Source organism: Stegodyphus dumicola, chromosome 10 (assembly GCF_044657685.1).
Source record: "Stegodyphus dumicola isolate Sdum_Otavi_A_Nest chromosome 10, ASM4465768v1".
Lineage (NCBI taxonomy): Eukaryota > Metazoa > Arthropoda > Arachnida > Araneae > Eresidae > Stegodyphus > Stegodyphus dumicola.
Window position 1 is genome coordinate 165554297 of NC_140777.1, and position 15984 is coordinate 165570280.

Below are 15984 nucleotides of genomic sequence, written 5' to 3' on the forward strand. Positions count from 1 at the left end.
GCTTCACTCAACAAATCATCTATACGTGGCAAAGGATAAGTGTCTGGAACGGTTTGAGCATTTAAGTTACGATAATCAATGCATAACCGTACTTTTCCATTTGCCTTGGGAATCAGAACCACAGGAGAGGCATAGGGGCTTTCACATTCTTTTATGATACCTTGTTTTAGAAGGGAATCAAGTTCCTTTTTCAACAGTTCTTTCTTACTTGGGCTAATCCGATATGGAGGGACTGAAACAGGGGGGCTGTTTCTTGTGTTAATATGGTGTTCAATGAATGGAGTGGCTTCTCCCCCTACTTTGAAGACAGTGTGATATTTGTTAAGCAATGCATCAGTTGCAAGCCGTTGGGCTGTAGTTAATTGTTGTCCTTCGTTTTCTCGTAGTTGGCAGTTGTTTACAACAACTGGGCTTTCTTCCAGTACTTGGGATTGATGAGGTTTCACGAAGCTATATTTTCTTCGAGGTTCATCAGAAAAGTTCCACTTATTTTCAGCGAGATTTAAAACAATTTTAGCTTTTTGAAGAAAGTCAGTTGCTAACAGAGTCGAGTTATTTTTGGCATCAGGCAACACAAGGAGCGGAGTTTTGAACTCTCTGCTTTCGAGAAGAATGATTTGTTCGGTGCTGCATCTTGTTTTTGCAGAATATGATAGAGGGATTCACTTGCAATTGAGTGACTAGCACCAGTGTCGGCGAAAGCTGTCCTGGAAACACCACCAATACTAATTGGAAATACAGCAGTCCGAGTGGAAGATAAACAGGATCGGATTTGGATAGTGCCAAAATTTGATGAATTTGAACTCTTTGGGGGGTTACAGTCTGAACATTTAGACTTGATAAAACCAGTTTTTCCGCACCCATAGCATGTTAAAGGAGGTCGCTTTTCCTCTGTTTGTTGCTGACTACGATTTAAAAAGGTTTTATGAGTTCCCTGTATGTCACTTGTTCGATTTTCTACTTTGTGTTTGGATGGATTAGTCGGTTTGTAAGAATAGTTCCGCCTGCCAGGAAGTTCAGTTTTATAGTTCGTATTTTTAACACGTACAGCTTCATAATCATCCAATTTCTTTACTAATTCAGATGAACTCTTTATTTTTCCCCAAGTATCAATAAAATGCTCCTTAACGTCACTACTGACTCTTCTTTTAAGCTGATCCGTCAGGACCAAGTCTTTGAGTGATTCAAAGTCTGTAACATCGAGACTATGGAGCCAATCTTCGAGATAATTGTTTAATTCGTAAGTAAAATCTTTCCATAAAGACCCAGGGTGTTTTTGGTGTGTAGTAAGTTTAATTCGAAATGATTCAGCATTTAATTTGAATCTTTGTAGCAGAATCTTCTTGATGTAAGAATAATCTTCTAATTTGTCTTTTGGTTCTCTTAAAATAATTTGCGAAATGTCTATAGGCAGAAGAGGTAGGAGATGAGTGATGTAATCTATTTGTTTTATATTAACTTTCTCACATTGTCTTTCAAAAATTTGCAGGTAGGTTGCAATGTCAGAAGTTCCTGTAAATTTAGGGATTAGGTGTTGAATATTTGTACCAATAGCTGCATTTGAAGCAAAGGCGGCATAGTTAGGGTTTGAGCTAGCAGCTGCCAGGTTTAATTTTAAACGTTCCAATTCTAATAAAAGTTCTTGTTCTTTTCTTTGACGTGTCTCCAGATCGTTGCTTTCACGTTGTTTTTGTTGTCTAGTTTCGATTAAAGTTTCCAGAAGATTCCTGGTAAAAGCCTCATCATAAGTGTCAGAATTGACAATAAGATCTTTAAGGTCTATTACTCGCATAGTGTCGTTTACAGTGAAACCCAGTTCTGCAGCGAGAGTTTTTAAATCCTCTTTTCGTGCTTTGGCAAGGTAAGCCATAATTATATGAGAGGTCGGGGGGGGAGGGAAAAGATGAAGTTGAATTTGTTTTTATTTCGATTTTATTCACAATACAGTATTTTAGAATTAATAATTATACCTTTAAGTAAAATGTATATACCCCTATTAAACAGCATGTATGAATGTAAACAATGTTACTCGTACATTTATATACCACTATTAAACAGTATTTATAAATGTAAACAATAATACTCACAAAGTTTATTATTTCGAAGTCGTAAAAATATCATAAAATGCCCTCATAAATTCAACTTGTATCAAGAAAATAACATATAATAAATTGCTCAAAAATTGTTTACTAGTTAGCAAAACATACAAAACATACATAAATGTCTTACCATAAGCTTTTATATTTAAGCTGAATTCTTCGAAATCTTAATCTTAACAAAATATTAAGCTGATTAAGCAACACACACTTAGTAACTCTTTTACTTTATTTAAATAGTCATTCGATTTTATTCATAATTATTTTCCTTCGCTTCAAGAAATACTTTTTAAGACATGCATTCATTAAAGGAAAAAAAATCGTATTTTCTTAAAGTATTACACTATAATCATCTCAAAATGTTCGTCGAAAGATAAATCAACAAGTACAATATTTTATTTTATGTAGAATAAAACATTTAATAAGGAACAACAGCACTCAAAAGAAAAAAAAAAATAATGAAAGATTTGACGTAAACACATCATAAATCATCGCTAGTCTAAACATTTCCGCGGGGGGAAAACATCTGCTGCTGTATGCAGAAGCGAAACTAATAAATTCTAATGAACAACGTCCATGAATATATTCAAACTTTAACATTAAAACATGTATTCAGTGAAACAATATTATTCACAAATTAATTTACTATGCGAATTAACATTTTAAAATAACAAATTACAATTCAAGAAATAACGTTTGGTTAACAGAAAGCTGTTTGCTTTCGTTTAATACTCTTATGTAGTATCAATAAATGAGATTTCAGTAAAGAATTTACATTTGCTTTAAGAAGCAGCTTATAATAAATAATCAGTTTAAAAGAACTTTAAACTCAGATTAAACGATAATGTAAACGAAACTTATCTTTTCCGTTGAAATTGTCCAGTTGATGATTCGATATGCTAGCAGCACGGTATGACAATTTTAATTCCAGAATTGGTTTCCAGAATATTTGACCAGTAGTCCACACCTGAAAAGAAACTGAGCCGATCTCCAGCAACTAAAAGTTAAATTCGGGAGTAAGAGCTTGTTAAAGCCAAACAGAAATTCTAAACATTTTGTTGCACCATTTTGGATTCAAATTTAGTTGGGCGCCAATGTGATGTAGCCGTTCCTCAATAGACACAAATGCCGGCTAGCTTTAAAAGGATTTATTAACAGAGCACACAGGAACGGTTACAAACAAAAGAAATATATATAAAAATGAAACATAAACGAAATGGAACATCAAACATTGAGAATAACATAACATAGTAAGCTATCATCATGGCGGCTGGAGGTCGACTGACGTTTTTTCATATCGCCACGAGATGGCGTTTAAATAAAATAGTTCGGTTACAGTTCATGAGTTCATGGCGTGAATAAAATAGTTCAATTACACTTAAATAGGTCTGTTACAGAATAAAGCATTGTAGATGAAGCTGTTTTACCTTTTATTACCTCGAATTGCCTGATGAAGCTTTGTAAAAATTTTGGTGCTAGAAAAAGAACGAAGGAATATAGGTCCAGTCAAAACTCTGGCCAAACTATTCGGTTTCGCGCGAAATTTCTAAGAAAGCGGAAGCTTCCGCGATCGCCCTAACAGTCACGTATCGTTCATTATCAAAAGCACTAACGCTTCGTAAATGAGCAGGCCAAGGAAACTGTCCAGGAGTACAGTAAGTAGCGCACTAAAAGTGGAATGAATAATTAGTATAACGAAAACATCGACATTCTGTATCCTTGATGGCAGTGGTTTCAAACTGCATGCGAGCCGAACGCACGATCCGCACGCACAAGTCAGACCGCAATTTTTTAACCCAAATGAAAAGATTTTTTTAATAAAACAAATTTTTTAACTAAATTTTGGATTGTATTAATTAATATTTATTAAAAATTACATAAACAGTAATAATAACGACGTAAAGGAAAAATTTTAAGACGATGTTGCAGTATTTTCGCAAACCTGGGAAGAACATTTGAAGCACTTTGAAATTATTTTGGAAAGATGAAAACTGCTAAACTGCATATTAAGCCTTCGAAATGTCCGTTTGCTCAAACGACCGTCAAATATCTAGGTCATGTAGACAAGGTCAAAGAAGACCAGCAGAAATAAAAATCCAAGCCATAAAGAACTTCCCTACACCTACCACGAAAACACAGGTCCGGCCATTTTTAGGACTTGCGGGGTATTATCGAAGGTATATTTCTGAATTTTCTGCACTACTGACAGATTTGTTAAAAGGAAGATGTTCAAATCAACCATAAATTGGACTGATGACTGCCGCTTTTGATGAACTCAAGACGCGGTTAACACAAAATCCAGTCTTATACAGTCCGAACTTTCCTCAGCCATTTATCATTCAGTGCGACGCTTCGAATATTGGTATTGGCATTGTATTATCACAGATAAATAATAAAGGCGAAGAACATCCAATAATATTTCTTAGCAAACGGTTTTCACCTACTGAAAAGAAATACTGTACAAACGAAAGAGAGTGTGCTGCCGTTTGTCTTAGCAGTATAAAAGTTAAAATTCTACCTAGATGGACCTCTTAAGTTCTTTATTCAGACTGATCGTAATCCTCTAGTATGGTTGAATAAAAACACTGGGACTAATCCTATTACGATGGGCTTTGATCTTACAACCTTTTAACTATGAAGTTGCGTATAGAAAGGGGAAGCACCATCAAAATGCTGAAGTCGTTGTATCCAAACATCTCACAACTAAAAATATATATTCTACGAAGTTTAAAATTTCATTGCTTAAATTTTTCTAATATTAGAATATTAAATTTCATATGTTTTTTTTAAACGCTTCTTTGAAAGCACTTGTACTCATTTGGTCATGTATCTAATTGCATTTGTTTATGCTTGAACATCTTTGTCTTGTAAAAAAAAATTCATGTACAGTAAGACCCCGCTTAACGCTGTTTCGGTTTAGCGCTCTTTTATTTCAACCCGGGGATTCCCCGAAATATTATGCAGCGATAGGTTTCAAATACATATCCGAAAGAGTGTACTTGTATTTCTTGTTTGGTGCGGTATTGTACAGACATATTTTGAAGGGGTAAATGTGGAAGATGTCGAAGACATAATTCAAGAAGCAGCGGCTAGTCTTTCTAATGATCAGCTCAAGGAATTAACTGAACAAGAAAACAAAAATGTTGACAGCAGTGATTCAGAAGAAGAGCAAAAAGAACTTTCGATGGCGTTTGTAAAAAGGAGTTTGTCTACCATAACTGAAATAATGGATCAATTCATTGAAAATGATCCGAATTTTGACAGGAGCTCAAAAGTAAGGCGTGGTGTTAGAGATGCTCTATCCGTTTATGAAGAACTTTTAAGAGAACAACGCAAAAGAAAAAGGCAAACAACATTAGATGCTTTTGTCACAAAAAGGCAGAACACTGAAAACGCGGAAGGCTAACTAAATATGACTGACTTAGAATTTTATTTGTTTTTTTTTAAGAATATTCGTTTTGTTATTTATATTTTGTTTTTATTTTTGCAAGAAATAATAATGTGGTATTAATTTGGGCTTTAAGAAATAAATGTTTGGTTTTATTTTTATTAAAAAAACATACTTTTTAAATTTAATACCTAACCAATTTCCTAGCCATCTTCCCCTAACCCCAATATTTACATGTAAAGATAGCCTCGTTTAGCGCTGTTTCGCATTACGCTCTACTTTGACGGAACGTATCCCCCGCGTTAAGCGGGGTCTTACTGTATTTAAATTGAAAATTTTTCGTAAAAGTTCCATCAAATTGAAAGAAAAATTTTTTATTGAAAAGTTCTCCGTGAGGGAAGGAATTTTAAGATTGTAACGTATTTGCGTTGCTACGCTATCAACATAATTCCACTCAGAAATGTAAAGAAACCGCGCGCAAGGAATATCCGTGCAGACGATGCGCGCACTTATAAATGGTTTTTTTTTTTTTTTTTCAGTTATTCGGTAAGTTTTGACTAATAAAGTTGGTTGTTCGTTCAAAAATGGCGAGATTTCTTTAAAACTTCATTATAACAGGTTCTTAGAAGCACAGATTAAATAGCTCTTGCTTTTATAAAATAAAAGTATCCTTCTCTTACTGAACCCTATTCAAATTTTTATTTATATGAGATCACACACTAAGTTATTCCTTTCCATACATGAGAGTTTTTTTTTTTTTTTTTTTTGTTCCGTCTTTTAATAATTTCGCTTATTTTTGGGAAATTCCTAACTTTCACAATAGTTAACCCTTTGAGGGCTCAAGCCTTCGCACAGCCAGAAGTTAAAGGTCCGTAAGGCCCCGTTCAGACGAGGGCGTAAGGGACGTCACACAGCTCGATCTAACCGCCGAGACTCCAAACATGTTTTCGCGCGGCGTTAACTTGCTTCATTTGTGTTCGGGCGCCTTGGTTCGTTTGTTATTTTGTTCCAGGACTGGTAATTAATTAAAAATAGTATATAAGCTAAGCTTCCAAACAGTTGTGAAGAATGCCTCATCCTTGTTGCGTTCCCGGATGTAAAGGAAATTATAAAAGTGGCCCAAAAGTTCGAGTATTTGGATTTCCGAAGAATAAGCAAGATTCAGCTAAATGGCTACGCGCCATACGAAGAGATAATTTTCTGGTTACTCCTCATAGTAAGGTATGTTAATTATTTATAACATTCCATTATTTATCTAAATCTAAATATTATCAGGTTTCATGTATATTTTCATTTTATATGATGTGAGATACATTCCGATGACCTCATTGATCACGTGACTTATGTATACCTTTTGTAAACAAACAATGCAGATGACCTCAGAGATCACGTGGCTTATGTACAGCTAATAGAAACAAGCAAAGTCATTCTTCCTCTTCTTCTCTTGCGGAATGTATCTCATTACACCAGATGTAATTTTACATCTGGTGTAATAATTGCTAATTTAACTTTAAATGGAATTAAAAATGACTATATAATTTACATATATACTACTAAAAATAATTTGTATGTTTCTCGCTGTGTGCAGTGTGAGCGACCATATTTGGTTACCAAGGAAAAAATGACCTATACGGAAGCTGTTCCTACTTAACAATATGTTTTAGTCGTATTAAAACAAATTCAATTAATTATATTTTGCTACTATGTGAATAAAACTTCCAATCTGCGAATAACGAAAATTCTTCAGGCATATCTATGTTATTTTACATTTAAGAAAATATCACATTAAACATGTTTTTTAATATTAAATTAATAAATAATTTTTGTATTTTCCCATAGGTTTGTGAACTACATTTTAATGGCTGTGATTTTGAATACAACAATAGCGCCTTCGATCAGCGAACAGGTTGTCGAATAACAGTTCCCTATAAAAATCCAAGGCTAATAAAAGGGAGAGTGCCATCTAAATTTCCCAATTTGCCAGGATATTTATCATCGAATTCCAAGACACCAAGGGAAGATCCAGATGTCAGAAGGAAACGCCATGAGGAGGATTATTTGATATTGGCTTTACAGAAGAGTGCTGCAGAACAAAAGAACTATGACTCTAAAAGAATGTTTTCCTCGCTGGATGATTTACATGCAAAAATAGAATATATTGACACTTCAGTGTGGACTGTTTTTAGAAAAACTGACCAGATAATTTTTGCAAAAATTATAACAGATACAGCTCCAGTGATAGAATGTTCACTTGTAATAAATGATAAACTTTCTACAAGTGCATACATATATGAGACTCAAGTATATAAATTAGGTACGTACTCTTTTCCTTTAAATATAAGCCACATAGACACCCTTAACAACATTTTTGAAGCTTTAATTGAAAGTGTATGTGTAAAGAAAAGCGATGCAACAGATATTATGAAAACTGTTATCTATTTACTAAAAAAAATGATGAAATGTGATGGTAATGAAATTTTAAAACTGCAACTAAAATTTATTGAGGAGCAATTATCATTGTGTTTTTTAAATAAGAATGGTCTCAGGTATTCTTCTGACCTGATGATATTTTCTGCTCTCTTTTTTAACATGGCTCCACATGCGTATAATTTTGTTCGTAATAGTAAAAATATTTTATTACCACATCCCTCTACAATTTGTCGCATTTGCCTGTCGTATGATGTGAAACCAGATGCCGAAACATTGAATTCTAATTTTTTAATGTATGTAAGACACAAATTTAATCTTTTGGAAGATAATGATAAAAAAGTAATTTTGATGATTGACGAGATACATTTAAAACAGCATTTAGATTATAAGGGCGGTAACAGTTGTGGTTTGTCTTATGACAATAAAAATTTGGCAAACGGTGCCCATGTATTTATGATTAGCAGTTTGCTATCAAAATACAAAGATGTCATTCATATATTGCCAACCAATAAAATAAATGCTGAAATAATACATGAAATTGTAAAAAAAATTATTATTGGTTTAGAAGAAATTGGTTTTTTTGTAATATGTGTCGTAACAGATAATAATTCTATTAACAGAAAATGTATGTCATTATTTGTTTCACCTCCCCAAATACGAATTGTATATCCTCACCCCTGTGGCAATTCTAGACCTCTTTTTTTATTTAGTTGATACTGTTCACTTATTGAAATGTGTTTGTAACAACTGGGTCAATCAAAAAGGTGAAAAATGTATGTATTTCCCATCATTTAATGATATTAATCAAACCTCTTTGAAAACAGCATCATGGAATGCACTTAAAAAAATGCATAAACTTGAATTTAACTCCTTGGTAAAATATGGTTTTAATTTATCACATAAAGCATTAAATCCCTCCAATCTTGAGAAACAAAATGTTAAACTTGTGTTACAAGTTTTCAGTGATTATGTAAAGAATGGCCTTTTAGAAATAGGTAAACAAAATAATATTGCACATTTCCAAGACACATCTGATTTTATTAAAATATTTGTAATATGGTGGAATATAGTTAATGTTAAATCGCCTAACAAAGGCATGCGTTTAAACAATGTATATCAAAACCCGCTAACAAATTCGGAAAATGATGAGAAAAAAATATTTTTACATTATTTTTTAGATTGGTTAGAGCGTTGGGAAAAATTCAATTGTGATACAGGCATCTTCAGTAAAGAATTTCATTCTGAATTAAAATTAAGTACCTATTCATTGCTTGAAGTAACATCATATTATACTTCTGAACTAAATCTTAATTACATATTGCCTGGCAAATTTCAGACTGATAATTTGGAGTCTCGATTTGGTTTGTATAGGCAATTATCAGGAAGTCAGTATAATATAAGCATTAGACAGCTGTTCGAAGCTGAATCAAAATTAAGAATCCAGTCTCTGTTAAAATTTCCAAAAATAACAGATGACATTGCGTTAAATAGTTTGACAGATTTTAACAGTTTAGATCTTAATTCTATTACAGATTCAACTTTCAATGTCTCTGTAAGCCTTTCTGATATTGAATCATGTAAGAAATCTGTTCCAGTATTAATTTATGTTGCAGGATATAGTGCTTTTGCTGTGTTAAAGCATTTAAAATGCAATTTTTGCGAAAAAAAATTGTTAAGAGACAAAACAATTGAACATGCGTACTTTGATTACTTCAAAAATCTAGATAGGGGTAGACTTTCTTGTCCCAATGACAGTGTTTTAAATATTGTCTTAGTTAATTATATTGTTATTAAAAAACTGTGTAGTGAATATGAATTAAGAGACAAAACAATTGAACATGCGTACTTTGATTACTTCAAAAATCTAGATAGGGGTAGACTTTCTTGTCCCAATGACAGTGTTTTAAATATTGTCTTAGTTAATTATATTGTTATTAAAAAACTGTGTAGTGAATATGAATGCCTTTTCTTAAATTCATCAAATCAGCTTAATGTTGCTATTTCAATTACAAGCAATATCATATTAAATGAAGAACTATTTGAAGAAACAAACTGTGAATTGGGACACTCTAACAACAAAATAATAAATATGATCCTTTGGTCTTCAACAAATATATTGTTAAATAATTACTGTAAAGTGAAAAATGACACAGATTTACAAAATTTAAATGATAAAAGAAATTGCAGTAAAAGAAGAAAATTATCCACATTAACATGATGCATATTTCAGATTATGAAAAATAAAATGCACTAGTGTATTTATTTCTTTTTTTTTTTTTTCCTTTACAACTCATTCATCTCCTTTATGTTATACTTAGATTTGAGCCACTCATTTTCTAAATCAATTAACTTTACAAAATAGAATAAGATGAAATATAATTCTTTATTTTTTATTCAGTGGACAAAAAACAAAACAAAACAATTTAATTTTGTTAAAATACAATATTATTAATATTTCTTTTGAATGTAAAAATTACAGTGGATTTTTTTATTTTTTTTACAAATTGTTCATAATGTAATTTATCCACATACATTATTTTAAATGTAAGACAATATTGAGTATTTTGATTCTACAAACTGAATATTGATTCTATTGTAATGCATATGAATATTGCTATTTCATTTTGAGAATTTAATAGTAAGGAAATTCTTAAACCTAGGAAAAATTCTGTACATTTTCGCCTTTGCTATTTTTTTCCTCAAATATTTATTCAAGTAATTTTTTTGTTCATTTTTATAAATAATATGCATAACCTAAACAACATGAGTGAATTTTATTTATGATAATTATCTGTGTATATGATTTGTATTTAATCTATTTAAAATAAAAAGGGAATTTTGAATAAAGTCTTTTTTGAATGAAATTTGTTTAATTGTTTATTTCTGTTTAAACCTTTACTTTTCCTTCTATGTTTGCTTAAGGTAATTCTCATGTTATTTTTCAATTTTCTTGTTTATGAAATAATCATCAAGTGCAACAAAAATTTATTTGGAAATCATAAAATATAAAAATATTTATTGCAATTGAAATATCACTGCTAATTTATTCTTTGACTAGCATCGGAATGAAACGTATATATAAAAACAAAGTTTAGGGAAATACGGGAGGGAGCACAGTTCTTATCGGGTGATGTTCGCTTTTAGAGGATCGACGACTGTGACGTCATAAAGTAGTGCGGAGGCCTTGAGTCTCGATGGTTACGGTGCAGAGGCCTTCAGTCTCGATGGTTACGGTTTAGGGCTCGTGGCATAGGGTTCAAAGTTTTCAACTTTACGCCAAGTTTGGGATAAGCGTCGACCAATCAGAGCCAAGCTAAAACGAAGCGGCTTTCTTTAGACGATTTCGCTGTCACATCGAAGGCGAATTTTTTTTAAATATGGAACACATCGTATCTGAATGAGTTGTAATCTTATCCGAACGAAATAATGAGTAGTAATCGTACCCGAACGAAATAAAGAGTTGATCTCACAAGAAATCTACGATAATGACATGCATTTTTTAATGAGTTTTTAATGCATTTTTAATGAGTTTTTCAATTTATATTGAAAAATATGGATGAAACTCGTCAAGCGAAAGTTAAGCTCAGGATTATGCACGCTGTGTATGATCCTGTAGATGATTGATCCCATCCAATATTTTTCATTTTATTGTGAAAATTCTTTAAAAAATGCATGATTGCAAAAATTTTATTTTTTCTGTGTAAATTATTATTATTACTTTCTTTCTGTCTATAATTTTTTTCCTGTTTAATTATTTTTGTATTTAAGAATAAATTTATTGAAAAAGCTGGAAATGTATTGCTATTTGCTTCAAATGCTGATTTTCTTTCCAAACAAACTTCATGAATTAATTTTACTAAAACATCAAATCAATATCAAGAATCTGCTGTTTTTTTTAACATAAAAATATTACTTTAAAGAAAAAAGAAAAAAATTCTTTTCACTTATTTAAGAATAGTCACAATAGTTAATTCAATGGTGTAAGCTTTGTATGAGTAATAAAAGATTAATCTTTTGAGAAAATGCTCTTATGAATTCCGAGAAGGAAAAAAATGTAGTGAAATATCCTTAAAACAGTCAAGAGTCTAGACAATTTTGTCTCCTGTTGAAGTTCTGTTCTGTTTTTTAATTACGTTCTCCATGAAAGGAATTTAATTTTAATGAAACTGAATAGCACACATAATTCGTAACATGGACTATAATTTAATTAATAGTATTTATTATTATTATCCACTCTTTATTACTATCATTTGTATGGAATTTTGATCATTAAATTCATGCTATTTCTCTGGTAGAAATTCCTGGATAAGGTATGAATGTTTATAATTTTGATGTATTTGAAGACTTGGGTACCTAAAATTTGTCAATGTGAAATTACTTTAGAGATTTGGTCGTAAATAGAAATGATAGCATATGTTGAAATTAAATTCAGGGGTGCGGCTTATACATGCAAATTATTAGAAATAGGTGTATACAAACAGCTGGAAACACAGCAAAATGTATTTAATGATTGAGCATAAAATACATTGTTGGGTGAACGTTTCCTAGTATTGTACTAGTTGTGGTTGCTGGACATTGTGACCAGTTGTGGGATACTAGTACTAGTGATAATTGATACTGGTAGTGCAGCAAACTACTATAGTGATCGACAGGGACAGTGAACAAGGAGTGCTAAGCACACATGTTTCACTGTCGCAGAAACATGCTCCTTTTGATTGAAAATTAAAAAATAATAATAATAATGTATGGTAAGTACTGTTTTTAGCTTAACTGCTTTCACACCTGCAAAATGAAAAAATATTATATACAGGCTATCTGTTAGTTATCCTCAAGATTTTTTTTTTTTTTTTAATTAGGCATATTTAGAATATCGTATTTCTCCTAAGAGAAATTATATATAAAAAATTGAAGAAGGTTTTATATAGTATATAAATATGCATGTGCATGTTTATAGAGAGTACTACAGTACAATGCAGAAATATTCCATACTGCTTTGCACAGAAAGATATGTGCCAAGTATTGGTCGTTCAAAAAAATATCTCTCAACCATTTCGTTCTTTACCTTCTTCCATTGCCTCTTGGCTAACAAGAAGGGCAGATAAAAGATCATTCTGTTGAGCCAGTAAAACTTTGTGGCGAGGTGAAAAAGCCATGACACAACGAAAAAAACAAGCAGAGCGAACGCGGGAAATCAATCGAGCAGAACAGTGCGGGAAAGTTGTAGACATTCCACGCACGCGCAAATTTAGCTTCTCTCATTGGCCACGGCTTACACCTCGTTCTTGCAGGTGTGAACAGGTCTCCCGTATTTTATGCCCTTATGACTATGCCTCTATGCGCTTTACGCCCACATGTGAACGCAACTTAAAGCTAAACGTTTGTCCTTAATTGCCCGGAACGGCGTTTTATCTCTAGACAACAGGTTAACACATTTACAAAACCATATTGTATCTCATGCTCAGTTATGCCTTTCTGTTTGAGCACACTCAATAGCAGCAGGCCTGCTGCCCGTGGTTTGGCAGGAATAATGCAATCCACGAAGAATTGGGCATAGCACTATTTCGTGCTTTCATCACCTGGCACAGAATTTCCATTTGAATCTTAGGAACTCAAAGAATAACATCATTCCTATCTATAATTATGACTACAATTCTCGTAACTATGTGAAGCGGCTAATGGCCATCTTAAGTTATTAATCTATAAATAATTCATTATGTTTCTGTATTTTGTTTCCGGCATTATACACATTTTGTCACATTTCTTATTGCTTCTGTATTAACGTATTGTGAATGCTGCCCAAAACTATTTCACTTTCTTGCAAAATTATGTGTTTTGATCTGTACTGGAAGAACATTTAGCGCAATCTCATGTCACGAGCTTATCACCACTTGTTAAATTTTATGTGTACGATGATCGTCCTTACATTACGTTTAATCCTCACATAACTTATCATCGACAATTATTCTGACCATACAAAATTTCATAACAATTAACAAGTTTCAATGGATGCCAGACCTCGAGTCCGAGCCCTCCTCCAAGTGCTAAGATCACTTTTACTTGCTCAAGCCTTCGCTCACCTGTTTGCTTAAACCAAAACGCTTCAAATTCCATTTCGGCCCACCAGCGGCCGAGCGGTAAAGTCGCTGAACAGTGTTTATTAACGAACAAAGAGGTATCAAAGTTTCAAATGATACTGTTTCTAGTTCATAACAAAGGAGCTACCATTAGGCAGAGAGCTATTATGCTACCTTTAACTTAATAAAGTACAAAAAAATACTTGGTCAATTGGTGAATCTTCGGATTATAGTAACTTGGCGATTTTTTGGCGACTACAGCAACCTGCTAGTTTTTTTTTCCCCTACTCAACATTTTTTCCAACAATCTGCTAGTCGAATTATGCTTATGCTAGAACTTTTATGGAACAAAAGTGCTTAGTCATGACGAAGATTAGGTACGAAATTGGGAGAAAGTGCAGAATCACCCCCTGCTTTGCACGTTTTTAAGAATTGCACATACTCGGTATCCATGTACACAAGGACCTATTTTCACTTAAAAAAACATCCCAGAATTGCACAAAAATGGCATTGCGCACACGCTTGACTTTATCCATGTACACATCAACCTATTTTCACTTAAAAAGTCAAAGAAAATTGACAAAAATCCAATTCTTCTTAGTCTTGTAAAAAGCGCCAAACAAATAAGTGGACGATTCTGCACTTTAACAGCGAAATTGTTTCTAAGCGCTTATTAGCTAAAATCCCGATCGGAATTTTCCGGAAAATGTTACGACATGTCTCATGATCTCTCATTTCTCTGAGACAAAATAATCTGTGATTCGTACTGTGTATTTCTCAGATTATTTCTAAAGTCCTACCTAGTAACCTTTATCGCCTTACCAATATGTTGCCAAACTACCTGTTACCATATTCCAAAGATTAGCCAAATACTTTTATGACAAGACTATCTTCAGTTAAAGTCTTCTTTTTACATGAATTTCTATTCCATTCTTTATTTTCCGTTAATCAAATTGATAGAACTGATGAACATTTTTTTCGTGAATTTTCTATTCTGTCGGTTTTAATTATTTTTCCATTTTATTTTACTTAAAATTATCCTCTTTATTTAAAATTTATTTAAATCGCACATAGCTACACAAGCTGAACAACAAAAAGTTATTTATAATTCTGTGAAACATTTTAAAAATTCATAATGAGCTGCACAAATGATAGAACTGGTGAACATTTTTTCATGAATTTTCTATTCTATCGTTTTTAATTATTTTTCCATTTTATTTTACTTAAAAATTTCCTCTTTATTTAAAATTTATTTAAATTCCACATAGCTACACAAGCTGAACAATAAAAAGTTATTTATAATTCTGCGAGACATTTTAAAACTTCATAATAAGCTGCACAAACAATACCAAATTTTATTATATTTAAATGGTTTTAGTTAGTGTATTTGATTATGTAAAAGCATGCCCTGGCTAACTAAGAGAATCTATGCCTTCGTGGAGGACTTTCTAAGAGGAACTGGCTTGTATCCATGTTATTATACGTCGAAATCCCAAAAATGCCCATGCAACCAGCCCAGTCGCCAGGATTCGCACCTGGGTCAAATTACCAGAGTTTAGCAATGTCACACGATACTGAAACAGAAGTAAATTCAAAAATGAAGAAGCTTCCCTCTCCATTTTTCACAAATGCTCAATCTGTTCATTGCAGTATAAAACTATGTGACATTCCATTTCACACTACATACATGCCAACATATGACAGTCAATTGGTGATGCAGATCTTAGAAATTTTTGGAGAGTAAAGGCATTTATCTCTTTATACTTATTCATCTTTGTGTCAAATTTTGCCTCAGAATGTCTATTTGCTGGTTATTCCAAGTGTTATGAATACAAGTAAAACGGACTGGCTTCATTGAGCATTTTCGTTGTTTTCCCTATGTGTAATGTGAATTCAAGCCAGTTTTCTTTACAAACTTTTCCATTAAGATATCTTATCCTCTTTGAAGGTAGATATCCCTCACGTGCTTTGCCAATAACTGATTAACTAAAACCAA

At 32.5% G+C, this 15984-nt stretch overlaps 1 protein-coding gene across 1 annotated transcript; it reads left to right on the forward strand.

The window, feature by feature from the left end:
• Nucleotides 1-6537: 6537 nt before the first annotated feature.
• Nucleotides 6538-15276, forward strand: LOC146995183 (uncharacterized). Its single transcript, XM_085825164.1, has 4 exons — nt 6538-6705; nt 7324-7872; nt 9251-9491; nt 15257-15276. Exons 1-4 carry the CDS (start codon nt 6553-6555, stop codon nt 15274-15276), a joined length of 963 nt encoding a protein of 320 aa, XP_085681290.1. The 5' UTR covers nt 6538-6552.
• Nucleotides 15277-15984: the final 708 nt, after the last annotated feature.